This window comes from Cricetulus griseus, chromosome 7 (assembly GCF_003668045.3).
Source record: "Cricetulus griseus strain 17A/GY chromosome 7, alternate assembly CriGri-PICRH-1.0, whole genome shotgun sequence".
Classification (NCBI taxonomy): domain Eukaryota; kingdom Metazoa; phylum Chordata; class Mammalia; order Rodentia; family Cricetidae; genus Cricetulus; species Cricetulus griseus.
The window spans coordinates 41,591,743-41,603,966 of record NC_048600.1 but is presented as its reverse complement, the minus strand read 5'-3'; the positions used below and the strand labels follow the sequence as shown (position 1 = coordinate 41,603,966).

The following is a 12,224-nucleotide window of genomic DNA, read 5'->3' as shown; positions in this document are numbered from 1 at the left end:
AGTTGTCCTGGCCAGATAAAGGGCTCCATGGTCCCTAGATTCTAGGGTTACCTCCAGCTCCTGCCTCTTGCTGTCCAGCAGGTGGCCACTTTCAGGCATTGTGTCATCCTGGGTCAGCCGGTTCTCTTGTGAGGCCAGCAGTTCCCTGCCCCTCTGAAGACTCTTCTCCAAGCGGTTGGCCACATCCACCCTAAGGACACAGGTCAACATCGTACGTGTAGGGGTCAGGTGGCCCCGTCACCCCTCAGTGGCCACCCTGCTGTCCACCTGCCACCTACTTCTCCTGGGCTGCATCTAGCAGCTGTACCAGTCGTTCATATTTCTGGTTGGTGTCTTCCATCCGGCTCCTCAGCAAGGGTGCAGTGCCGCTGCCCGGGAGGGCCTGCACAAAGGCCTCACACTCGGCTGTACGCTGTGTCTTCTCTGGCTCAATGTGCAGCAGCTCACTGGTAATGTTCTGTGGGGATCAAGACTTCCCAAGTCACCCACAGCCCATCAGCTAGCCCTCTTCCCCCAAGGATTTGCCCTGGGACAGTGGGAATGGCTGAGAAGGCCCACCTCCCTAGGGTGTCCATGCAGCGCCTAATCACCAGCCCAGCATTCTGTGGTCTTTTTGTTTGTTTTTGTGTGTGGATGTGCACATACATGGGTGAGGAAACCAAAGGTCACCCTCAGGTGTTCTTTGGAAGCCATCTACCTTGTTTTTGGGGGGGGAGGTGGGGTAGAGTGGGTTGGTGCAAGTGTGCAGGTAAAGGTCAGAGATCAATGCTAGTTCTTTCTAGATTACCTTGTCTAAGACAAGGTCTCTCACTGAGAACAGTGTGTACTGATGGGCTAGACTTACTGGTGAGCAAGCCTTACCCAAAGTCAGATTTACAGACAAGTGCAACCATGCTAGGATATTTTGTTTTACACAGGTGCTGGGGATCTGAACTCGGTCTTCATGCTGTGTGCAGGCACTTTGTAAACTGAACATCTCTTGTACCTTGTTTGTTAGTGTTTGATTTTGACACAGGGTCTCTTACTAGTAACCTGGGCTTCTCAATTAGGCTGGCCAGCCAGCAAACCTCACATATCCTCCTGATTCTGCCTTCTCAGCAGTGGGATTACAAGGTTGCCCCCTATGCCTAAGCCTAGCTTTTCTGTGAGTGCTGGGGACTGAATTCAGGGCCTCATTCTTTTTTTTTTTTCTATTTTTTTTCTTTTTCTTTTTTTTTTTTGGTTTTTCAAGACAGGGTTTTTCTGTGGCTTTGGAGACTGTTCTGGAACTCGCTCTGCAGACTAGGCTGGTCTCGAACTCACAGAGATCCACCTGCCTCTGCCTCCCGAGTGCTGGGATTAAAGGTGTTCACCACCAATACCAACCCCAGGCCCTCATTCTTGCGTGTGAGTTGTGCAAGGCAAGCACTTTACTGGCAGCCATCTTCTCAGCTCCTGGGTCTATGTTTTTAGTGAGCATCTGGCACAGGTGGACTGTTAAAAGACAGTGACTCAGATAACAGGCAGGTTGCCAGTGTACACCAGATACTCTACACACTCCTTCTGGAAGACTCCTTGCAATCTTGGACAACCTGCCAGGCAGATAACTGTGACTCCACAGAGTTTGAGAAGGAATACTATGGGCCTGTGCCCCTGTCCCTCTGCCCCTTACCCCTGTGCCAGGCAGCAGAGACCACTGAATTTTTCTGAACTCTTGCCTCTCTCTAAACCAGGGGTGACAGACCCTACCACAAAGAGTTGTCAGGCAGAAGGGCATGAAAGCAGGTGGTGATAAATGGAGACATCTGCATCTTGCCTGGTCATTGGCAATGCTCACATGAAGACCATTTTGCTTTGGAAACCCTGGTATCTCAGGGCGAGCCGAAGTGAACTGGGCCTGCAGTTCCACAGCCCACATAGCCCTTGCCCACAGCCTCACTCAGCAGGTACCTGTTAGGATCCCAGTTCCTGCTACCATTATTATGGCCATGATCTCAGGCTGAAAAGCCATTTGGAAGCAGCTCCGACAGATACCTCTGATCTGGGAGCAGATACCAGGACAGGATATCTATTTGGAGTCTGATCCTTGGGACAGCCCACCACCCGACCTCTGTAATTATCTAGCACCTGCTTTGAATGTCTCAAGATGCCGTAGAGGTAGAACCTTGAGCAGGAACCCCAGAGAGCCAAGGGCCCAACCTGAGCCCCAGCCTGATAATACCTTGAGGTCCTTGGCCCGTTCAGCACTATCCTCTATTGCCCGTCCCTGTTCAAGTGGTGGCCGTAGGATCCCCGTGATGGCCTTTTCCTGTCGGTCCAGGTCACTGGCCACTTTGTCCAAGCCAGCTAGCAGCTGTCGCCCCTGCAGATCAGAGGTATCTGTCGGAGAGATGACAATTGGGGTGACAGTGAGGAGCACAAGGCCCCAAGAGCCAGCTGGGACCCAGAGCTGACCTTGCCTCCCTCCCTCAGCCCTCTAGCAGATATCTGTCACCCATGCACAGCACGGCATCTAGTCCAGCCCCTCTTCCATGTCCCTGACCCCTTGCAGGAAGCCCTGGTACCCACCTCCAGGGTTCTCTGTCCTTAACACCTCATACCGCTGCTGGAGTGTATGCTTGCTTCCAGCTGCCTTCTGCCGCACACTCCGGTACTGGCTGCCCAGGCTGTGAGAACAAAAACATACTGGGGACCTAGGCCTCATGCCACCCTCTTCCAAGGTCCCCAGTCTGGGTTGGGCAACAGCCCATGGGAGCCAAGCAGCTCCCTGGAGGGTTTTAAAAAGTCAAAAGTACTATGTGGGGCTGACAAGATGGCTCAATGGGTAAAGCTGCTTGCCACCAAGCCCAGATGACTTGAGTTTGATCCCCAGAACCTACATGGTGGAAAGAGAGAACCAACTCTATCAAGTTGTCCTTTCACCTCCACGCCTGTGCTGTTGCATGAACATGCACCCCCTTTCCCCAATAAGTAATATGATTCAAGTCCCATGTGAGTCACTGCAACAAGGTTTGGGAAGAATCTCTTCTACCTTTGCCCTTTTCCTCTCTCCTTTACCTTTCATTGCAAGCCCTTCTACCTAAAACCACCTGTTCATTAGTGTTCTCTAACATGTGATCTCTAAGGGGGCAGTGCACAAAGCTTGATAAATGTCTGGGAGATGAATAAATAAAGGCATTCCCTTGAGTCTACTCATTGAGTAAGGAATTCTCAAGTGACTGACTTGTCACCAGATACTGTCATCAAGGGGCCAGGGCCTAGCAAGGCCAAAACACAAATCTCAGCAAAAGAAGTGTTGAAAGCCTGGCGTTGGTGGCGCATGCCTTTAATCCCAGCACTTGGGAGGCAGAGGCAGGTGGATCTCTGTGAGTTCGAGACCAGCCTGGTCTACAAGAGCTAGTTCCAGGACAGACTCCAAAGCCACAGAGAAACCCTGTCTCGGAAAAAAAAAAAAAAAAAGAAGGTTGAAAGAGCTTGAAAACAGAAAGGAAGTGTGGGGACCCTACTGAGTCTGCAAAACGAGGACCGGAATCAGTAAGCAGCACACAGGTGCTGCAGGCGGGATGTTTAAGACTTGCAAAGGTCCAGAGGTACTAAGAGAAAATGCTTGCTATACTGTTCCTCAGCAAGCCAGCCGAAGCTGCCAGTATTCCTGGAGCCTTTAAGGGAGGCCAGGATGAGAGGTATTATTGGGGAATATTCAATCACACTGTGAACCCCTAGTTTGCATTTGCAGTAATTAAATAAAATGAACCTTGGGTCAGGAGGCTGAGTTAGCTACTATTTGACAGAAAGTAATCATAGAGCATAAGAGGGCATCTGGAAGAGACAGAGAGACACAGGAAGTAATAGGGAGGGTTTTGTTTTGTTTTTTAATGGGGTGGCTTTTTTTTTTATTTTGGTGGAACAGAAGGGTACTTTCTTTTGGAGATGACAGGAGAGGTTAGCTTGTTGCTATTCAACCTCTCTGAGCTAACAGGTTTTCACCCCAGCCTTTGAATCTCCAGTTTTATTTATAAATAGAATGATAGGGACTTAGTTAAAAGCTACCTTTAGTGGAAGTGGCAGAGCTGGTGCCTGTGGGAACATAATTCCCAACAGGCTATGGCCTGAGTGGCTGGGCCGCTGCCAGAGAAGCTGGCTGGTAACTGTGGAGTCACAATTGCTGGCTGAAATAGCAGATTTAGGCACAGCCACTATGCCAAAGATAAAACAACAAGGTATAAGTCACACCCTACCGGACACTGAGAGGATGCCCAGGGTTGGAATAGAAGAGGCCTGTGTAGCCCAGGTGTGGGTCCACCATCATGCCCTCCTGTACCTGTCAGCAAAAGCCAACGCCTCGGGGTCCGTGGGTGGAATGATGAAGCAGACAGCAGGTGCACTCAGTTTCTTCCCTGTGCTGTCTGTCAGCTCCCAGCTCTCCCCATTGTTCTTCTGCAGTATGTAGCTATAGCCCCGAGAGATCAGGCCCTGGTGGGGATAGACCCAACAGTTACGATACACCTCAGGGCTGGAAGCCCAGTCTCCCCTTGCTTCATTGCCCTCTTAACTCTTAGACATAGGGATTCTTAGCCCACTTCTTACTCAGGCCACAGAGTGACATGGAGCCAGCAAAAAGGGATCACTGCTGACTCCCAGCTCAGCACCAATCTCTATTTCAACTTCAGTTTTGTTCGTTTTTGTGACAAGGTCTCATGTAACCTTGGCTAGCTTCAAATTCACTATGCAGCCGAGGATACTTTGAACTTCAGACCCTCCTGCCTCTACTCCCAGAGTGCTGAGCTTACAAGTCTGGTAAGCTTACAAGTGCTGAGCTTACAAGTCATCATCCATGCCTGGTTTCTGCAACTCGGAGAGTTGAACTCCAGGGTTTTGTGCATGCTAGATCAGTGTTCTACTCACTGAGATACATCCCCAGCCCCTCAATTTTACTTTGCGGAGCCATCCCTGCTCATCCCTAGTCCAAGTGGCACACCTCTTCTATATTCTCCCGATGGACATATGGTTGAGGCCTGGCCAATGAGAAGCTGGCATTCCCCAGCCACAGGGGGAGGTTGGAGGTGGCTCAGATTACAAAGTGGGCCAATGAGGGGCCCCTGGGACTTTAGCTAGAATGGCTAGGGTGGCTTACCTGGCAAGATGAAGACAGGGCAGTGTGAACAGGGAAAGGGCATGGGGGAGCATATCTAGACCCCAGGCTTAGCTATTCCTAAGATGTGTGTCGTAGGTCCAGGCTGCCTAGGGTTCCAGGTAGTGACTGACCTGGTCACCCTCAAAGTCACAGAGGGCTTCCACAGGAATAGGCTTAAGCGGCGTTTCACGGCGGTACTTGAGCGGCACCACTTGCTGCCCTCGCCTCTGCAGCCCCCGTACCACATCCTCATACTTGTCCAGAGCCTTCTCCTGGTCCTGTAAGAGTAGCGCAGGGCCAGGTAAGGCCAGCTTCCATGCCCCGGAGGAGGGTGGGGCAGGCACTGGATGGGTCTGCTCAGGTCCAGGTCAGGGGAGGTGAGGGGACCCCTTCATGCTGTTACTCACATCCAGCTCCCGCAGCAGCAGCTCTATCTGATACCGGTCCTTGAAGTCAGGGCTGTATTTGTGGTTCAAGTCCGAGTCCACCTTGCGTAGCAGCTCCTGAGCATCCTTCATGTCTTTGTGAAACTAGGGGAGACCCACGGATACCGTCACAGAAGGAAAGCTACTACAAGCACCTCGACTTCTGGCTGTGGCTTTATGCTTATCCTCTAGGTGGGCCTTTATGCTTATCCTCATCCTACACCTAAGATGTGACCTGTCTGAGCCGTGGGACACTCCCTCTTCAGCCTGGCTCCCCAGGTCTCAGGGAAGAAGCATTTCTATATTGTGTTTTTTAGATACTAGTTCAGTATCTAAAGTTCAATATACTAGTTCAGTATCTAGTTCAGATACTAGTTCAGTATCTAAAACCTGAACTAGTAAGTTCAGGTTTTTCTCTGTGTTCTAGGAACACCCTAACAATACAGTCACATACAAACCTTCAGGTGAGGGCCCTCCATATGACAGGTACCTTACAAACATCTCACCCAGTGAAAACATGGCACACTTACATAATCACCCAACTGTGCATTTCTTGGAAACTGTCTGCATTGTTAAGCAGCACCTAATCATACTTTAATTCTAAGCCAAGCCAGCTACTTCCACTTCTTGTTCTAGAAAGTTCCCTTGCCCATTCTTCGGTCTATCAACTCTTGACTCATTTATTTTTAGCTGTCCCCTGGGCAGAACACTCGGACTGCTTCCTTGAGTAGGACTTTTGGACCTTTGTGAAGTCCTATGTGGCTCAGACATTCCACCAAGAGTCATGCAGGGTCTGCTGAGTTCAAGTTCCAATCTTAAAACCTCAAATCAAACAGACGTGGTGGCACGGTCATCCTAGCTACTCAGGAGGCTGAGGCAGGAGGATCACAAGTTCAAGATTGCCTAGGCTACAGTGAGTTCAAGTTCTCCACTTAGTAAGACTGTCTCCAAACAAAAGGTTAAAGGAAAGCTGGGGACATAGCTCAGAGACAGAGCCCTTGCCTGGCAAGTGAGGTCCTGGGTTCAATCCCTAGTACTGGAGAAGTGTGAAGAAGACCCTACATTATGGCAATCTCCTACAGTTCTTATTAGAAACACACAGTCCCATGAAAATGCCAATTTCTGTGGATAGATGGGTATGTAAACAGCTGCCCACCCAGACAATAGGCAGCTGCTTGGCCATAAGAAGGAACAAAGTGCAGAAACACGCTATACAGAGGTGAGTGCCAGGACATCGTGCTCAGTGAGAAAAGCCAGACACACAAGGACAAGAGACATGGTCCCTGTGTCTCTTACACCTACTCTAGCCAATACCAGGCAAATCCAGAGACAGGGAGTAGGTCAGAGTCATCAGGGGCTGGGGGATGGGTGGGGGTACTGGGTACTCGGTTTCTATTTGGCTGATGAAAAAGTTGAGGAAACAGAGGGTGAGGTTGTCCTGTATTGTGAATGTAACAAATGTTAAAGTAAAAATAAGCTGGGCATGGCAGCTCAAGAGGCTGATGCAGGAGAATTGCTGAGAGTTTGAATTCAAGGACAGTCTGGGCTATATATTGAGAACTTGTCTCAATAAGGTGGGGGTAGAAATGTTAGTTTTCATGAAAGGAGACTAAAATGGCACGTTTTATGTTTTATATAACTCAGCAAAATTAAACCCAACAGGTGGAGTGGAGGCAGGAGAATTGAGAGTCAAGTTCATCCTCTACTACATAGAGAATGGCTAGCCTGGGCTACATGGGATCCTGTGTCAAAAAATCAAAACCTTGGTCTAGTGAGACCACTTGGCAGATAAAAGTGCTCATGGCACTGGCACAATGACCTGATGGAGGGTCAAGAACTCACTTGTGGAAAGCTGTCCTCAGACCTCCACATGTGTTAAAGAGGCCCTGCATGCACCCAGGAACTCCTGAACCCTCTCCCGTGCCTGGAGCCAGACAGGTACCTGGTGGTAATCCTCCATATACTTCAGGTGGCTCTCCTCACAAATGAGTAGGTTCAGGTACTCCTTCCACTCCGCATGCACAGCCTCCATGTGTGCCTGCCAGGGAGACGAGAGACCCATTACTGTGGCCCAGGGGTCTGGGACACCAAGAGAGGGACTGGTAGGAATCAGGTGGGGAGGGTAGAGAAAGGGAGGCTCCATCCCAGGTGAAGGCCCCCCCCCAAGGTAACCAGCTCATGTTCAGATGGAACAAAGACAGGGGGACATACTGAGAAGCCAAGGAGGGTTATCATATACAACCAAGTTGGGGACTGTGTCTACTCAAAGCAGTGCCTTTAGCAAATTCCCACAAAGAGGGCTGTATCCCCATCATAGAGTACCATCCAGCACTCACAACCCAGAACCATATAAACACTAGGTGTGTGCTACCAGTAATCCCAGTACTGGAGAGGCAGAAGCAGGTGGGTCAGAAGTTCAAGGCCATCCTGCCATCCTTGTTATATAGTAAGTTCATAGCTAGCCTAGGCTAGCTATGAAATTCAGTCTCAACTTAGCCCTGTAATGGACTAAGAATAAGTTCAGTAATAGAATGCTGGCCTAGCATGTTCAAGGCTTGGGGGTCCCATCCCCAGCACTGGTAAAGAGCAAAGCTTCTATAGGTGGTTGCCCAGAGTGGGCTGAGTGCCCCCTAGGCTCTTTCTACCTGGACCACTTGAAAATAGGGTAAAGACTAGGCTGAATGAAGATTGCAAGATGAAATCATGATGGAATTAGGTGCTTTAAAAATAGGGGAAACAGCTCGTATGGTGGTCAGGACTCCGGAGGGTAAGCAAGGGGATCTAGAGTTACAGCCCATGGTAGGCATGTGGCCCACACCTTTAATCCCAGCACTTGGGAGCCAGAGGCAGGTGGATCTCTATGGGCTTCACCGTGAGATGAGAGAGAGGAAGGGGAGAGGAGAGGAGACAGACAGAGACACAGAGAGAGTGAGTTTGAGGCCAGCCTGGGCTACATAGGGAGACTGTCTCAACAGAAAAAAGGAAGAAACAACACACACAAGCAGAAGAAAAAGCAAGGGGAAGTTGCCGGCAGAGATAGGTCAAGTTCCCGTATGAAGATGAGAGGACCAGGCATGGATGGGAGAGATGGGGGAGCCTCTGAGGAGTGCAGCACTGGCCACACCCAGGGCTCACAGGTCAGCCTCCAGATCTGTGAGCACATGCGACATCCCATGTGACAGTCTGCATGGCAGCCTCAGAAAACAAACCTGGGCCGCATCCAAGCAACAGTCAGCAGCGCAGGCAGAGTTTGGGAGAGGACCAAGGCAAAGTGTGTGTGGGGGATGACAAGATAGGTGGCTCAATGGTCATGGGGTGCAGCTAGGATCTCCCAGCTCCAGCAGAGGCACCCCTAGAGTGAGCACCTTCTCCTGGGGTACACACCTCAATGGAGTTCCTCCCGGGGTGCTCAGCCGCCAGCAGTTGATCTCCCTCGGTGTGCAGTTTGTTGATTCTTTCTTCTTTGGCCTCCAGGTTCCGGTTGATGAAATTCTACCAGGAAGCAGGTGGGGTCAGCACCTGGCTTGGCAGCCCTGTGTCCCACACCACAATTGCACCTGGCCTTGTGCCCACCTCATACTGGCGCCGGCGGCTGGGGTAGTCGAGGTTGCGGTCGCTCCAGTCGTACTGCATGCGGCCCTTGGCCTGCTGGTCCAGCCAGTACAGCTCGTTGGTGCAGCGTTGCATGTAGTCCTGCAGTGAGCTCAGGTGCTGCTGCCGTGCCTGTGACGCTGCCTGTGAGACGAGAGCGTGAGGTGAAGACAGCACCGGGACCCACCTCTTTGGGGGCCCAGCTCAGCCATTTCCCAGTCAGGCAGGCCCTTTTGGGTGAATCACCTGATCCTCTGGAACACTCAGTCACAGTGTTTATGGAACACTAACTAGATCTGCAACATGGCTTGGGGACATATCACTGGGACATTTCTGGGGACATAACAGTGAACAAAGGAAAAATATTCTTGGGACTGATGTCTCCTTAAAGCTTCAGCTTGCCATCTATAAAGTGCTCACACATAGGGCATAGAGACTGTCACATAGTTGGCACTCAATAAACAGCAGCCATATCTTCTACATTTGCCTTTTTAAAAAAATCATTTACTCACTTGACACAGGGTCTCAAGTAGCTTAGGCTGGCCTCAAACTTGCTGTGTAGCTGAGGATGACCCTAAATTCCTGATCCTCCTGCCTCTTCTTTCAAGTGCTAGGATGACAGGTGTGCACCCCATGCCTGACTTTATTTGGTGCTGGGGATGGAGCCCAGGGCTTTGTGCCTGCTAGGCAAGTACTCGACACACCAAGCTGCATCTCATGTCCTTATGATTATGTTCAGAGGGGCATCTGAAGCCTCTGAGGGCAAAGAAGGGTTAGGGAAGGCTGGGAGGCTTGCAATTCATCCTGTAAAATAAGTACAATGATGCCCGGCGGTGGTGGTGCACACCTTTAATCCTGGCACTCGGGAGGTAGAGGCAGGTGGATTTCTGAGTTCAAGGCCAGCCTGGTCTACAAAGTGAGTTCTAAAACAGCCAGGACTATACAAAAAAAGGAGAAGGAGAAGAAGAAGAACAACAACAAGAAGTATGCACACATTCATACATGCAGGCACACGTGCACACACATGCCTGGACCATGCTCTAGAAAGTGCACAGCATCCATTTGCAGGTAGTAATGCCACATAAAGAATTGAGTAGGGCTTAGTATAGCTCTGTTGGTAGAGTGCTCACCTAGAATGCATGGAGCCCTGGCTTCCATTCCTAGCACCTCACAGACTGCTGTGGTGACACTGAAGTACAGTGCCACCTTTAGAAGGTCATGGTGTTCCAAGCCCCCAGCTCCAAAACCTTCCCCTCCCCACTCAGTCCTCTCCCGTCTCCCATCTTCTCACCAGCAACTTCTGATACTTTGCTTGGAGTTCACTGTTCTGCTCCTGTGGGTAGAGCCAAGGAATGAGGTTAGACCAAGTGTACCCCTCTCCACACCACTTTCAAGACCCTACCACATACACACCTTGTCCTTGTCTTTGGTCAGGTGGGGCCCAATGGCTTTGACTTCATTGTGGAAGATGTTGTGTTGCTCCACCTGGCTGTCCACCAGAGGAAGGTCAGTCCCAAAGCCCTGGCTGCTCAGCTTATCCTGGTGGGAAGGTGGAGAAACACCAGGAAGAAGATGTGGGCTGAGTGCAGACTAAAGCAAGCCCACAGGAGCCTGGGCTGTTAGCCCCAGCTGGGTGAGTGCCTTTTCCTCCACTTTTTCTGGAGTGCAGAAATCTATCTGGTGGCAGGCATCTGCCTGGACCACTGCTGATGTCCATGCCTTAATCTCACAGTGATCTGTGGGACCCTGGTCACTATTTTCATTTTACAGGTAAACAGGTGAGAGGGAGTCCCTTTCCCAGGGTCACACAACTAACAGTTGCTGAGACATGCCACAAAGACACTCAGCTGTGGCTGCCACAAGCTTCTCCAATCTGCCCACATAGTCCTGCGAGGACACCAGTGAGATGGGCATGAGGGACATAGCTGGTGGGGAACGAGGTCTGACTGTAGGACTTCAGGCTGGGCACTGTCCTTCTCTGAGCCCTGCTCCTCTTGCTATGCAATTTCAGGAGACTTGGTGACCCCCACTCAGCAGGGCCAGCGTGCTGTGAGAGATGACCCCTCTCCAGGCCGTACCAGCTTCTCCTCCACCAGAGCAGCCCAGTTGACCTTCGGGTCTGCCTCCTTCACTGCCAGGCTGTACATCTGCTTGTGTTTTCCCCGTAGGTTGGTCACACGCTCTTTCAGCTGACGGATGCTGTGTAGGGGGATAAGCTACCGTGTTAGTGGGACTTGCCCAAATAATCACTATGTAAGCCCTGGAGGGGCCTTGGGTCTCAGCCTGGGCTTCAGATCAGTGAACTGGAGAGGGGGGCAGTGGCCCTGGGCACCAGACTATTTCTGAATCATGTTGTTCCCCAACCTTCCCTCTCTGTTTTCAGACAGGCTGCTATAGAAGGTTTAGGAAGAAATAGGCAAAGCCACTGTTCACTAGAGCACATACCCAGCACAGCTACAGGCAGGGGTGTGTCACATAGGGACACGCACAGGGGGCATGGGGCACGGACATAGAAAATCCCCTGACCCTATGGAGTGGGTGCTGGTTCACCCGTGATGAGCTGGCCAGTGGGCCATAAGCTCAGGAGACACAAAGACCATCAACTCCCAAAGCCCCAGTCCCCAGCTATGGCCTTGTCATTAAGTATAACACAGGCCTCTGGTATACATGTTTGCTGTCCACCTGTGCTGTGTGTACCCTACAGCAGAGAGTAGTTCTCAAAGTTGGAGAGCGCCTGCCCTCCTTCCTGGACCCCAGCCTAACATGCCCCTAGGGACCACACAGAGGGGACTTACTCCTCAGCTATCATGTCCCCCTGAGGGTGCTTCATGTGCTTGGCAATGGCCGCATCCGCCTCCAGCACGTATAGCAGCTTCTCCGAATCAGACACCTTCTGGAGGGCCGCGTCCCGGTGCTCAGGGGGCTGCCCCTCTTGCAGCCGGGCCAAGTCCTGAGAAGGAAAAGAAAGGATAATAGTGGATACCACAGGGCCTGGGTGGGGGGAGAGCCAACTGGGGGCTCCTCTGGCGTTGTCCAGACTGGCACTCAGCAAACACAACTGGGCACCAAGACACAGGGGTGAATGATCCCACTGG

General features: G+C 51.2%; 1 protein-coding gene across 1 annotated transcript in view; it reads right to left on the bottom strand.

Annotated features, from left to right (window-relative positions):
• Nucleotides 1-12,224, bottom strand: part of Ppl (periplakin) — a 48,645-nt gene that overhangs the window by 9,533 nt on the left and 26,888 nt on the right. Inside the window, exons 3-16 of the mRNA XM_035447669.1 lie at nt 11,925-12,079; nt 11,208-11,328; nt 10,543-10,668; nt 10,421-10,456; nt 9,112-9,273; nt 8,923-9,030; nt 7,481-7,576; nt 5,521-5,643; nt 5,245-5,391; nt 4,301-4,452; nt 2,548-2,645; nt 2,201-2,358; nt 279-457; nt 52-190 (exon numbers count right to left, since the gene is read on the bottom strand). Of these exons, the coding sequence (XP_035303560.1) occupies nt 52-190; nt 279-457; nt 2,201-2,358; nt 2,548-2,645; nt 4,301-4,452; nt 5,245-5,391; nt 5,521-5,643; nt 7,481-7,576; nt 8,923-9,030; nt 9,112-9,273; nt 10,421-10,456; nt 10,543-10,668; nt 11,208-11,328; nt 11,925-12,079 (1,800 nt within the window). The remainder of the gene's footprint in view (nt 1-51; nt 191-278; nt 458-2,200; nt 2,359-2,547; nt 2,646-4,300; nt 4,453-5,244; nt 5,392-5,520; nt 5,644-7,480; nt 7,577-8,922; nt 9,031-9,111; nt 9,274-10,420; nt 10,457-10,542; nt 10,669-11,207; nt 11,329-11,924; nt 12,080-12,224) is intronic.